Below are 15,145 nucleotides of genomic sequence, written 5' to 3' on the forward strand. Positions count from 1 at the left end.
CACCATTAATTCCATTAATAAAAAATGGAAAGAATATGGCACCACAACAAACCTGCCAAGAGAGGGCCGCCCACCAAAACTCACGAACCAGGCAAGGAGAGCATTAATCAGAGAGGCAACAAAGAGACCAAAGATAACCCTGAAGGAGCTGAAAAGCTCCACAGCAGAGATTGGAGTATCTGTCCATAGGACCACTTTAAGCCGTACACTTTACAGAGCTGGGCTTTACGGAAGAGTGGCCAGAAAAAAGCCATTACTTCAAGAAAAAAATAAGCAAACACGTTTGGTGTTCGCCAAAAGGCATGTGGGAGACTCCCCAAACATATGGAAGAAGGTACTCTGGTTAGATGAGACTAAAATTGAGCTTTTTGACCATCAAGGAAAATGCTATGTCTGGTGCAAACCCAACACCTCTCATCACCCAGAGAACACCATCCCCACAGTGAAGCATGGTGGTGGCAGCATCATGCTGTGGGTATGTTTTTCATCGGCAGGGACTGGGAAACTGGTGAGAATTGAAGGAATGATGGATGGTGCTAAATACATGGAAACCTGTTTCAGTCTTTAAGAGATTTGAGACTGGGACGGAGCAGGACAATGACCCTAAGCATACTGCTAAAGCAACACTCAAGTGCTTTAAGGGGAAACATTTAAATGTCTTGGAATGGCCTAGTCAAAGCTCAGACCTCAATTCAATTTATCATCTGTGGTATGACTTAAAGATTGCTGTACACCAGCGGAACCCATCCAACTTGAAGGAGCTGGAGCTGTTTTGCCTTGAAGAATGGACAAAAATCCCAATGGCTTGATATGCCAAGCTTATAGAGACATACCCTAAGAGACTTGCAGCTATAATTTGTGCAAAAGGTGGCTCTACAAAGTATTGAATTTGTGGGGGTGAATAGGTATGCACACTCAAGGTTTCAGTTTTTTTGTGTTATTTCATGTTTGTTTCACAATTTAAAAATATTTAGCATCTTCAAAGTGGTAGGCATGTTGTGTAAATCCAATGATACAAACCCCCAAAAAATCTATTTTAATTATACGTTGTAAGGCAACAAAATAGGAAAAATGCCAAGGGGGGGTGAATACCTTCGCAAGCCACTGTAGGACCTACTGAAGAGATGAGTCTTCAATGAAGACTTAAAGGTTGAGACCGAGTCTGCGTCTCTCACATGGATAGGCAGACCATTCCATAAAAATGGAGCTCTATAGGAGAAGCCCTGCCTCCAGCTGTTTGCTTAGAAATTCTAGGGACAATAAGGAGGCCTGGGTCTTGTGACCGTAGCATACGTGTAGGTATGTACGGCAGGACCAAATTGGAAAGATAGGTAGGAGCAAGCCCATGTAATGCTTTGTAGGTTAGCAGTAAAACCTTGAAATCAGCCATAGCCTTAACAGGAAGCCAGTGTAGAGAGGCTAACACTGGAGTAATATGATACAATTTTGGGGTTCTAGTCAAGATTCAAGCAGCCGTGTTTGGCACTAACTGAAGTTTATTTATCCGGGTAGCCGGAAAGTAGTCATTGCCGTAGTCTAACCTAGAAGTGACGAAAGCATAGATACGTTTTTCTGCATAGTTATTGGACAGAATGTTTCTGATTTTTGCCATGTTACGTAGATGGAAAAAAGCTGTCCTTGAAACAGTCTTGATATGTTCTTCAAAAGAGAGATCAGGGTTCAGAGTAACGCCGAGGTCCTTCACAGTTTTATTTGAGACGACTGTACAACCATCAAGATTAATTGTCAGATCCAACAGAAGATCTCTTTGTTTCTTGGGACCTAGAACTAGCATCTCTGTTTTGTCTGAGTTTAAAAGTAAAACATTTGCCGCCATCTACTTCATTTATGTCTGAATCACAGGCTTCCAGGGAGGGCAATTTTGGGGCTTCACCATGTTTCATCAAAATGTACAGCTGTGTATCGTCCGCATAGCAGTGAAAGTTAACATTATGTTTCCGAATGACATCACCAAGAGGTAAAATATATAGTGAAAACAGTAGGAACCTTGAGGAACACCGAAATGTACAATTGATTTGTCAGAGGACAAACCATCCACAGAGACAAACTGAAATGTTTCCGACAGATAAGCTCTAAACCAGGCCAGAACTTGTCCGTGTAGACCAATTTGGGTTTCCAATCTCTCCAAAAGAATGTGGTGATCAATGGTATCAAAAGCAGCACTAAGGTCTAGGAGCCTTGGTCTGACACCATTAAAAGGTAATTTACCACCTTCACGAGTGCAGTCTCAGTGCTATGATGGGGTCTAGAACCAGACTGAAGCTTTTCGTATACATTGTTTATCTTCAGGAAGGCAGGGAGTTGCTGCGCAACAGCTTTTCCAAAACATTTTGAGAGGAATGGGAGATTCAATATAGGCTGATAGGTTTTATATTTTCTGGGTCAAGGTTTGTCTTTTTCAAGAGGGGCTTTATTACTGCCACTTTTAGTGAGTTTGGTACACATCCGGTGGATAGTGACCCGTTTATTATGTTCAACATAGGAGGGCCAAGCACAGGAAGCTGCTCTTTCAGTAGTTAAGTTGGAATAGGGTCCAGTATGCAGCTTGAAGGTTTAGAGGCAATGACTATTTTCATCAATGTGTCAAGAGATATAGTATTAAGAAACTTGAGTGTCTCCCTTGATCCTAGGTCCTGGCAGTGTTGTGCAGACTCAGGACAACTGAGCTTTGGAGAAATATGCAGATTTAAAGAGAACTCTGTAATTTGTTTTCTAATGATCATGAGTTCATGAATTTATTACTGCTGAAGTGAAAGCCCTCCTCTCTTGGGGAATGCAGCATTTCAGTTAGCTTTGCGACAGTATCAAAAATACATTTTGGATTGTTCTTATTCTCCTCAATTAAGTTGGAAAAATAGGATGATCGAGCACCAGTGAGGGCTCTTCAATACTGCACGGTACTGTCTTTCCAAGCTAATCGGAAGACTTCCAGTTTGGTGTAGCGCCATTTCCATTGCAGTTTTCTGGAAGCTTGCTTCAGGACTCGGGTATTTTCTGTATACCAGGGAGCTAGGGTCATATGACAAATGTTTTTTGTTTTTAGGGGTGCGACTGCATCTAGGGTATTACGCAAGGTTACATTTAGTTCCTCAGCTAGGTGGTTAACCGATTTTTGTACTCTGACGTCCTTGGGTAGATGGAGGGAGTCTGGAAGGGCATCTAGGAATCTTAGGGTTGTCTGAGAATTTATAGCACGGCTTTTGATGATCCTTGATTGGGGTCTGAGCAGATTATTTGTTGCGATTGCAAACATAATAAAATGGTGGTCCGATAGTCCAGGATTTTGAGGAAAAACATTAAGATCCACAATATTTATTCCACGGGACAAAGCTACAGTTGAAGTCGGAAGTTTACATACACCTTAGCCTAATACATTTAAACTCAGTTTTTCACAATTCCTGACATTTAATCCTAGTAAAAATCCCCTGTCTTAGGTCAGTTAGGATCACCACTTTATTTTAAGAATGTGAAATGTCAGAATAATAGTAGAGAGAATGATTTATTTCAGCTTTTATCGTCACATTCCCAGTGGGTCAGAAGTTTACATACACTTAATTAGTATTTGGTAACATTGCCTTTAAATTGTTTAACTTGGGTCAAACGTTTCAGGTAGCCTTCCACAAGCTTCCCACAATAAGTTGGGTGAATTTTGGCCCATTCCTCCTGACAGAGCTGGTGTAACTGAGTCAGGTTTGTAGGCCTTCTTGCTCGCACACGCTTTTTCAGTTCTGCCCACAAATTTTCTATAGGATTGAGGTCAGGGCTTTGTGATGGCCACTCCAATACCTTGACTTTGTTGTCCTTAAGCCATTTTGCCACAACTTTGGAAGTATGCTTGGGGCCATTGTCCATTTGGAAGACCCATTTGCGACCAACCTTTAACTTCCTGACTGATGTCTTGAGATGTTGCTTCAATATATCGACATCATTTTCCTACCTCATGATGCCATCTATTTTGTGAAGTGCACCAGTCCCTCCTGCAGCAAAGCACCCCCACAACATGATGCTGCCACCCCTGTGCTTCATGGTTGGGATGGGGTTCTTCGGCTTGCAAGCCTCCCCCTTTTTCCTCCAAACATAACGATGGTCATAATGGCCCAACAGTTCTATTTTTGTTTCATCAGACCAGGGGACATTTCTCCAGAAAGTTCGATCTTTGTCCCAATGTGCAGTTGCAAACCATAGTCTGGCTTTTTTATGGCGGTTTTGGAGCAGTGGCTTCTTCCTTGCTGAGCGGCCTTTCAGGTTATGTCGATATAGGACTCGTATTACTGTGACTATAGATACTTGTGTACCTGTTTCCTCCAGCATCTTCACAAGGTCCTTTGCTGTTGTTCTGGGATTGATTTGCACTTTTCGCACCAAAGTACGTTCATCTCTAGGAGACAGAACGCGTCTCCTTCCTGAGCGGTATGACAGCTGCGTGGTCCCATGGTGTTTATACTTGCATACTATTGTTTGTACAGATGAACCTTCAGGTGTTTGGAAATTGCTCCCAGACTTGTGGAGGTCTACAATTTTTTTTTTCCTGAGGTCTTGGTTGATTTCTTTTGATTTTCCCATGATGTCAAGCAAAGAGGCCCTGAGTTTGAAGGTAGGCCTTGAAATACATCCACAGGTACACCTCCATTTGACTCAAATGATGTCAATTAGCCTATCAGAAGCTTCTAAAGCCATGACATCATTTTCTGGAATTTTCCAAGCTGTTTAAAGGCACAGTCAACTTTGTGTATGTAAACTTCTGAACCACTGGAATTGTGATACAGTGAATTATAAGTGAAATAATCTGTCTGTAAACAATTGTTGGAAAAATTACTTGTGTCAAGCACAAAGTAGATGTCCTGACCGACTTGCCAAAACTATAATTTGTTAATAAGAAATTTGTGGAGTGGTTGAAAAACGAGTTTTAATGACTCCAACCTAGGTGTATGTATACTTCCGACTTCAACTGTAGGTCCAGAGTATGACTGTGGCATTGAGTAGGTCCGGACACATGTTGGACAAAACCCACTGAGTCGATGATGGCTCCGAAAGCCTTTTGGAGTGGGTCTGTGGACTTTTCCATGTGAATATGAAAGTCACCAAAAATGTGAATATTATCTGCCATGCCTACAAGGTCCAATAGGAATTCAGGGAACTCAGTGAGGAACGCTGTATACAGCCCAGGAGGCCTGTAAACAGTAGCTATAAACAGTGATTGAGTAGGCTGCATAGATTTCATTTCTAGAAGCTCAAAAGATGAAGTCTTTTTTTCTTTTTTTGTAAATTGAAATTGGTCTTGTAAATGTTAGCAACACCTCCACCTTTGCGGGATGTGCGGGGGATATGGTCACTAGTGTAACCAGGAGAGGCCTCATTTAACACAGTAAATTCATTAGGCTTTAGCCATGTTTCAGTCAGGCCAATCACATCAAGATTATGATCAATGATTAGTTCATTGACTGTAACTGCCTTGGAAGTGAGGGATCTAACATTAAGTAGTCCTATTTTGAGACGTGAGATATCACAATCTCTTTCAATAATGACAGGAATGGAGGAGGTCTTTATTCTAGTGAGATTGCTAAGGCGAACACTGCCATGTTTAGTTTTGCCCATCCTAGATCGAGGCACAGACACGGTCTCAATGGGGATAGCTGAGCTGACTACACTGACTGTGCTAGTGGCAGACTCCACTAAGCTGGCAGGCTGGCTAACAACCTGCTGCCTGGCCTGCACCCTATCTCATTGTGGAGCTAGAGGAGTTAGAGCCCTGTCTATGTTGATAGATAAGATGAGAGTAACCCTCCAGCTTGGATGGAGTCTGTCACTCCTCAGCAGGCCAGGCTTGTTCCTGTTTGTGGGTGAGTGGTGGTGACATGTAGGTTTGGTAATATCTCTTGACTTTTTCTGATGAAATTATATACCAATGTATGATAAGCCATCAGTTAAGAAGTATGAGCTGAGTTTTTTTTATATATTGAGTACTAAAAATAGGATTTGAGAATAATGATATTGATCTGTTGCAGGTGGGCACCATGAGACGTCCATATTCATTGACGGTAACGAGTTCTGGTTTGTGACGGAACCAAAGCTGCCATTCGAGGAGGCTCGCTTGTACTGCAACAGCAACGGCAGCAAGCTGGCAGCACCACAAAGCACCAACGCAGCCATACAGATCCAGAATAATCTGCCACAGGTACAGAATAGTGCAATTACAGTACCGTGGTGGACACACCATACACCATAACTTTTTGCCAGACTGACTGTACGGTATAAATCTAGCTAGTATAAGAAACAGTTTAAAGCTGGAATCCATAATGGCGTGACTGCCACGTTTGTTTGCAATATTACAACCACAAAGAAGTTCCTTCCAACAACGAACACAGTTTTCCCCTGACATCATTGCACTTACAATAGAACAGTAGAATATGTACTGCAATTTCTCTTTTTAACCACGATGCTAGATGTTCCTCTCCTCCGTTTCATCAACAGAACAAAAACCATTAACGTGCTGGGGGCGAACTGTGGCGCGGTTTGCTCTTATGCAGATTTCAGCTTTAAGGCTAGTATATCAACCCTGACTGTAATGGATATAGAGCGGTAATGGAGAGAAAGAAGGCCACTGAACAATCCTAATAAAATGAAGACAAGAGAGCAAGAGAGAGAGAGAGAGCAGCAGGGAGTGGGTTTGTTTTGTCCTTGTGTGTTTATTTATTAATTGACTTGTGACCTGATTGGGCAGATGCCAGCAGGGAAACAGAGCTGGTGGGTGGATATAAGAGACCCTGGACACTACTTCCCCATAAGGTGAGTCACGCGGTCACGTGGCAAGTCACACCTCACCAACCAACAACGAGCCTCCTGACACGGTCAGACAGCAACAGCAACACCCGTTCTAAAACACTGCCTCCAAAACGTGTCTTGAGATCAAAATTCAAGTCAAATATAAGTGATGTTATTGTGTGTGTTGGTTAGAATGAGAGTGAATGACTTTCTACTCCTGTCCTCTAGGTTATCCCTTATGCAAAACTACCATGCTAAGTTCCTGGGCAGGTGTACATCCATCAGTGACAAGAACATCTTCCCAGGTGAATGGAAACGTAACTACAGCACAAAGAGTAGTTGAAATCAAGTTCTTTCCTTTAGATCATGTAGAAAGGATTATAATGTCGGCTGTTGGTTACTATGACACTTCCCACTGTGCGCACACTGGTTGAATCAACGTTGGTTAACGTCATTTGTCAACGTATTGCGACGTGGAATCAACGTGGAAAATACATTGGATTTGAAAAAAGTAATCAACCAGTACTGTTTTCTTTTGATTTGAAACAGTGTTGTAAACATTGAAATTAGGGGAAAACTTCAAGAAATGTACTTAACCTGACTAACGTCAATCTAATTTCAAGACATGCTAACCTCTCCCTATTACAATAACAGGGGAGGTTCAAATTTTTTCGGGGGTATGATACTTGTGCATCTAACTTTCTCACTCATCATTATTCACGATTCATTTAGGATTATCCGTAATCATGGTAGCATCCACATTAATGTAGAAGGGTTTTAGAAACCTAGTATATTCTTATTTACAATACAAGTGACTCCAAAATGACACAATACAATATTTATCATACATTTTATTGGGCACAAAATAATCTGACACAAATCCAAAACAAACAGCAAATGCATCCAACCAATTTGTGGAGTCATAAGCTTGATGTAGTCATTGCATGCAAGGAATATGGGACCAAATACTTAACATTTTGCTACTTTAATACACGTAAGTGAATTTGTCTCAATACTTTGGTCCCCTAAAATGGGGGGTGGACTATGTACAGAAACTGCTGTAATTTCTAAACGGTTCACCCGATATGGATGAAAATACCCTCAAGTTAAAGCTGACAGTCTGGCTTGAACCTCATAGTCATTGTATCATTTCAAATCCAAAGTGCTGGAGTACAGAGCCAAAACAACAACACAAATATGTTAGTCTCCGAATACTTTTGGAGCTGACTGTATGTTGTTCATTATATATAATAGGCCCTATATATACTATCCCAGTAGAAGATCTCCTTCAAATGTTGATATTTGGTTGCGTTCTCAATTCAATATCCAGTTTGTCTACAAATTAATTATTGATATGTTGGATTCACGTCTCCATCTCAACCAAAAATCTAACTTAAGAATACCAGGAAATTTCATTTAGTCCCATTCTTGAACTTAGATTTTTGGTTAAGATGGTGAAGTGAATCCAACATATTAACTTGTAGATTTAATTTGAAATCAACCAACCGTCCTTCATATACAACAAAATATCAAAAGGTAAAAGTCATGAATATCATGAATTTGGCATCGTATTTATAGAGCTAATGGTAACTACTTCTAAATGTGTTGTGTTTCCAAAGCTGAGCAGGGTACATAGAGGAAGGCATCTGGATGGTGGACTCGTTTTTCACTGAAGTGCATTACCCCACGTATACCAGTAGGAGTCACTGTTGAGGCAGACATTGTTAGACTGTGGCTTCACGTTTTATTTCAATACACATTTTTATTTAGCTTGACGTTGAAACATTGACGTTGATTCAAACATGCCATTTTACTATCAACATTGAAACAAGGTCAAATAAAATATGTCTAATCAAGTCTAAAATTCAACAATTTCAACCACCCAATATACTGTATATTGAATATATTATTGAAACATATTCTGTATGTTTTTATGTGGAATGTAACTCAATTTCAATGTATAAATAGTTCTGATGATTATGTCAATTAGATTGATGTAACAACCTGTTAGTCAGGTTAAGTACATTTATTTATACAGAACAAAAATATAAACCCAACATGCAACAATTTTAAAGATTTTACTGAGTTACAGTACATATTGAAATCAGTCAATTGAAATAAATTCATTAGGCCCCTAATCTATGGATTTCACATTTTTGTGAATATAAATATGCATCTGTTGGTCACAGATACCTTTAAAACTTCTTATGGCTTGAATCCCGTTAGCGGGATCGATATGTCGACAGCCAGTGAAAGTGCCTCAAGCAGCACAAGACATCTCCTTCGCATAGAGTTGATCAGGCCACTGTGTCCTGTGGAATGCTTCCCACTCCTCTTCAATGGCTGTACGAAGTTGCTGGATATTGTCAGGAACTGGAACACGCTGTTGGACACGTCAATCCAGAGCATCCCAAACATGCTCAATGGGTGATTTGTCTGGTGAGTATGCAGGCCATGGACGAACTGGGACATTATAAGCTTCCAGGAATTGTGTTCAGATCCTTGCGACATGGGGTAGTGCATTATCACGCTGAAACGAGGTGATGGCGGATGATGATGAATGGCACGACAATGGGCCTCAGGATCTTGTCAAGGTATCTCTTTGCGTTCAAATTGCTATCGATAAAATGCAATTGTGTTTGTTGTCCGTAGCGTATTCCTGCCCATACCATAACCCCACGACACCATGGGGCACTCTGTTCACAACACTGACATCAGCAAACTGCTCGCCCACACAATGCCATACACGTGGTCTGCATTTGTGAGGCCGGTTGGACGTACTGCCAAATTTTATAAAACGACGTTGGAGACGGCTTATGGTAGAGAAATGAACATTAAATTATCGGGCAACAGCTCTAGTGGACATTCCTGCCGTCAGCATGCCAATTGCACACCCCCTTAAAAGTTGAGACATCTGTGGCATTGTGTTGTGTGATAAAACTACACATTTTAGAGTGGCCTTTTATTGTCCCCAGCACAAGGTGCACCTGTGTAATGATCATGCTGTTTGATCAGCTTCTTGATGCCACACCTGTCAGGTGGATGGATTATCTTGGCAAAGGAGAAATGCTCACTAACAGGGATGTAAACAAATTTGTGCACACCATTTTAGAGAAATAAGCTTTTTTGTGTGTATGGAACATTTCTGGGATCTTTTATTTCTGCTCATGAAACATGGGACCAACACTTACATGTTGCGTTTATATTTTTGTTCAGTTTAAGTTTTACCCTAATTTCAATGTTTACAATGCTGGTTGAAAATATATGAAAATAGTACCGGTTTGACAACTTTATTCATTTTCAATTGACACATTACGTTGAAACAATGTTGATTCAACCAATGTGTGCCCAGTGGGTTGTTACCTTTTATGGTTCAAATGTGACCGGTCACACACACTCACTCAGACACACTCCTGCCCCTCCAGAGTACGAGTACAGCTGTGAGCTGCAGCTGCCATTCGTGTGTGAGAGACACAATACCACGGCTATAGAGACCCACCCTGGAGACCCTCACCCCGATGGTCTGCCCTGTGAGAACGGCTATTTACGCTTCAGGGACAAGGTCAGTCTGTCGTACACACACACACACACACACTGGAGACTGTCATATAGTAACAGCTGAAATGGAGTGAATGGAACGGTATAAAACACATGGAAACCAGTTGTGATACTGTTTAATTCGTTCCATTCCAGCCATAACAATGAGCCCGTCCTCTGATTTAGTCTACATACAGGTACATTCTGTGTAAGCCAGAGTGGGTGTGGTATATGGCCAATATACCACAAGTAAGGGCTGTTCTAAAGCACAACGCAGAGTGCCTGGATACAGCCCTTAGCCGGGGTATATTGGCCATATACCACAAACCCCCGAGGTGCCTTATGGGTATTATAAACTGGTCACCAATGTAATTAGAGCAGTAAAAATACATGTTTTGTCATACCCGTGGTTTACGGTCTGAAATACCACGACTGTCAGCCAATCAGCATTCAGGGCTCAAACCACCCAGTTTCTAATAATTGTTATTGAATGTTGTCGTTGCCTTTTCCAGTGCTACGTGGTGATCAGTCCTCTGTACGTTACTTTTCAACACGCCAACGAGCAGTGTCAGTCGATGAGAGGAACTTTACTTACTATTACAGACCAAGTTGAACAGGGTGAGTAGTAATCCTTCTAGTAGATATCTTTTACCTATCTGTCTTTTTATTCCTCACGTTTGTCAATGGACAACCTTCCATTCTCCTAGAGATGACCAATGATTGATGTCCCTTCAATGTTAGTCTTAACCGGCGGTTGTTGACTAGTTGCGCCTATCTGTTTGTTGTGGTCAGACTTTGTGACCTCCATGTTGCCGGAGCAGCCCCGTAAGACATGGATTGGCCTGAAGCTCAAACAGCAGGTCCCAGAGTGGGTGGATAAGTCCACAGTCTCCTACCTCAACTTTAACCCCCTGCTTCACGGCCTACTCAGGTCCATACTCGTCAACGTGAGTTCCCACTCACTTCACTTCTCAATTCTATTCAGCGAGGCCACAGGGATCAGTGGGCTATGAGTTGAGTTATAACTTATAATTCCATTAAACCCCAGGTAGCATGTACAGTAAACATACCTCTTTTAACGTTCAACTGAAACCATAGAATATTTTTACTGTAAAAATAGCAGGTATACTCCCCTCATAGGGCAGTTGGTTAGAATCAGGGGTGAAAGTAAGCCAGAATAGTGGGGTACCCCATACCGGTAAAACATGACAATAATTAAAACAGATTTTAGGGAAACTGTAGGCGTTATTTATCGTTGCCGCACGCGAGTTGCATGAAAAATGTGTGAATAGACTTGAAAATGTGTGGAATACGCTCAAAATGCGATGCGGTTCGATGATAACACTGACATTTTGCCATGGCAGAGATGAGTGGCCGAGACCCGCGCGGACAGCAGTGTGCGCATCAATTCAGGTTACAAGACTTGTGTAGGCCTAATGGATGACAATCATAAAATGTCATTCACAACATTTGTGTTTTGTAAGTGGTCTCTTTGCATTTATCAAATGGCACTGTATGAATGCCAGAATATAAGTCGCACAATAGTTGGAATAGTAGCTGTCTGGACACTGACTGTAGGCCCCACATGTAGCCTATTATAATATTAACTGATGCAGAATTAAGCTTTCCTCGCAGCAAAATTATAGACCAAATGTTTATTTTGTCTCAGGAACAGGAGGGGAGAAATATGATTTCTTTCTTTCAGCATTTTGAGAGAATGAGAAATCTGTTGTAGCCTAAACGTGCAATTTCTTACAGCAACATAAAAGCTTTTAAACCACATAACATATGCATCCAAGATGAACTCAGATACTATCAGAAACATGTTGGATCGTTTTCACAGCTTTTAACTTCCTGAAAACGGGTCAAACTGATGTCATTTGGAAATCTCCCGGGTCGCTAAACGTCCACGTGAGAAAAACTCAAGAGAGAACTTTACTGATGTCAACTAGATTGTTGATGATGCATCGATCATTCTATCGATTTATGACATCATTCTGGTGAGCAAGGCTTTATTTAGTCTTCCAAACAATCATCAAGTAATGACAAGAGAAGCTGCATGTATCTAATTATGGAACAAGTGGACGAACAAATAGTAAGCCAAATGTCGGAAATTCTAAGGAGAAAAATATCTGCGTGAGGCATAAATGTTTTATCATTTTTTTTGCACCCTGTCGTTCCACCGTCCCTGAGTAACGTGCTCAGGTAGCCTACATGAGCCTTTTTGAAGCAATTGTTTGAAAATCAGATGGAAATATGACTGGTTATGTTTATGTCACATTAAAAGGTACGCTAATACATTTTGAAAAGTTAAGACGACAAATCTTGACTATAAGGCCCATAAAGATCCTATTAAATGAATAGGGATTCTATATGTAAATTCATGATTAGGCCCATAAAGATCCTATTAAATGAATAGGGATTCTATATGTAAATTCATGATTAGGCCCATAAAGATCCTATTAAATGAATAGGGATTCTATATGTAAATTCATGATTAGGCCCATAAAAAAAATCAAAATAAACGCGTTCACCGATAGGTGGTCTCCATACCGGGAAGAAATACAATGTACTTTAACCACTGGTAAGAGTGTGTGCAGGTAGTCTTTTTAAACAAATGATGGAACTACATAAACATTACTATGATGGACTATACTAAATACCAGTCTCTAAAAATATGTTCCACATCTGTTTCAAAGTTCAAGGTCATCATAACCTAGAACTAACTCTCTGTGTCCCTGTTGTTGTTGTGTCTGTCTGCAGCTTCATGACCCAGAGAGCATGGAGCTGTGTGTCTTCATGTTCAACGACCCCAGCTCTGCTATGATGGGCTCCTGGGACTACACCTCCTGCTCTGACCAGCAGCATGTGGCCATCTGCCAGCACTACGCAGGTACACCACCGCTACCTAGCAGCAGAGGGCACCAAACACAACCAATTATCTGTGCTCATCTTGTCCGTGTTGGTGAAAGAATGGATGATGTGGGGACTCTACAGTCAGAAGGCTTGTGATAGAAAGACTCTTGATATTAAGTGTATGAAGTAGACTGATATCATTGATAGTTGTTACTTGATATTGCTACTGTTTTGTGGAGTAGAAATTGAGCATATCAAATAGGGTTTGAACCCTCGTCTGACCCCTTTTAAAATCCCTCTCATGTTCTCAGACAAGCCAGAGGAGCCCCAGTTCCAGTTGGAGCCATTCCAGGTCAACAACCACACCTTTAAGCTGCTTCAGAAGAACATGACGTGGTACGAGGCTCTGGAGGAGTGCAGGAACCAGAACATGGACCTGGCCAGCGTAGCCGACACCCTGCAGCAGTCGGTCCTCACCGTGCACGTCACCCGCGCACGCAGCCCCATGTGGATCGGCCTCTTCAGCGAAAAAGTAAGTGGCTATAGCTCTTCACCCTAACCCGTTGCTGTTGGCAGATCTAAAAGAAAGGGATGGGGTTTAAGGCAATATGGCAAAGCAAACAACCCGTAGCCCATTGGGAGGCTAGGTGGAGCCGTCACCATGTAGAATAGGTCACACCCATCCTGTTCCTTCAGTTCTGCAATCACTGAAGGATAGTGGCTGATTTCATAATGACGATTTCACAGATTCTACAGTGCAGTTGAGTTAGTTCTTAATTGACTTGCTGGTTAAATGAATAAGGAACTTAGCGTTTTGTATTGTCAGGATGGTGTCCACTACAACTGGATAGACCACAGTCACACGGTGTTTAGTCGGTGGTCCTCAGAACCCACCGTTGGACACTGTGTCTTCCTGGACACGGACGGCTTCTGGAAGGCTACAGAGTGTATGGAACAGTTGGCAGGGGCTATCTGCCATGTTCCACACGGTAAGACAGTAATACAGTGGCTCAGTTGGTAAGAACTGGGGTTTTGTAATGTAATGGTCGCAGGTTCAATTCCCATAAGGATCACATACCAAAAGTGTAAGCACTTTGGATACAATTGTCTGTTAAGTGGCATAATTAAAACAAGACTGGAGGAAAATCAACCAAGCACTCTCCTCAGACAGCAACTCTGTTTTTTTTTTAATGAATGAACACTTTCAATGTTTCCAGAAGAGAATGTCACCACCCATGAGGACAACGCTGTGAACTGTCCTCACAAGAGCGGCGGACCAAACTGGATCCCCTTCAAGAACAACTGCTACACCTTCCAACTGGCATCGTCCAGATGGGAAGAGTTTGACAAGGGCCAGATACTTCAGACGTGCAAGAAACTGGGTAAGGAGCAAGGACACCGTTTGGCACAAACATCAGTCAGGAACCATTTGTACTGTGAAGAACTCCATAAACAAGATGCATATTAGAAACATGTCTTATAGTCTCAATTAGAAATGCGAAAAGAGGGAGCGCTGCTTTGGCATCAAATATAAAGACAAAGAGAGATGCTCATTGGAGAACGGGGTACAATTTATAGCAACCATATGAAGTTGCAGCTGTGTGAAAACATCATACTTCCAAAAATCCAAGGCATTCTCTCTTGTGGAAAAGTTTTTCAAAATCCTTCATTTTAGCAGCTATTGCATAGCAAAACATTCAAACTCACCGACGTGTATTGCTCACCGGCCTTCTTCGGGCTTCACAGGTGCATAGTAGTGACAGGTGAAATGAATGACCAGAAATTAAGGGCCGTGGATAATATTAACCAATAGATAAAGAGGAAATAATACCCCCCCCCCCAAAATATAATAATACAAGTAAATCAATCAATTATAACTATAGGCCAATACAATGTTTCACACAAATAAACAACTCAAGATTACTAAAAAATATATAGGAGCAAAATCTATTTCCTGAAAGACAGTAGC

The 15,145-nt window shown here is 41.5% G+C and overlaps 1 protein-coding gene across 1 annotated transcript in view; it reads left to right on the forward strand.

The window, feature by feature from the left end:
• The window catches only part of LOC106574232 (lymphocyte antigen 75), a 40,956-nt gene that overhangs the window by 15,467 nt on the left and 10,344 nt on the right, over positions 1–15,145 (forward strand). The window contains exons 17-26 of the mRNA XM_045697621.1: positions 6,027–6,196; positions 6,743–6,807; positions 7,012–7,088; positions 10,209–10,345; positions 10,833–10,938; positions 11,113–11,267; positions 13,084–13,213; positions 13,488–13,708; positions 14,003–14,165; positions 14,394–14,558. Coding sequence (XP_045553577.1) covers positions 6,027–6,196; positions 6,743–6,807; positions 7,012–7,088; positions 10,209–10,345; positions 10,833–10,938; positions 11,113–11,267; positions 13,084–13,213; positions 13,488–13,708; positions 14,003–14,165; positions 14,394–14,558 — 1,389 coding nt within the window. The remainder of the gene's footprint in view (positions 1–6,026; positions 6,197–6,742; positions 6,808–7,011; positions 7,089–10,208; positions 10,346–10,832; positions 10,939–11,112; positions 11,268–13,083; positions 13,214–13,487; positions 13,709–14,002; positions 14,166–14,393; positions 14,559–15,145) is intronic.

The sequence above is a fragment of the Salmo salar genome, chromosome ssa16 (genome assembly GCF_905237065.1).
Source record: "Salmo salar chromosome ssa16, Ssal_v3.1, whole genome shotgun sequence".
Lineage (NCBI taxonomy): Eukaryota > Metazoa > Chordata > Actinopteri > Salmoniformes > Salmonidae > Salmo > Salmo salar.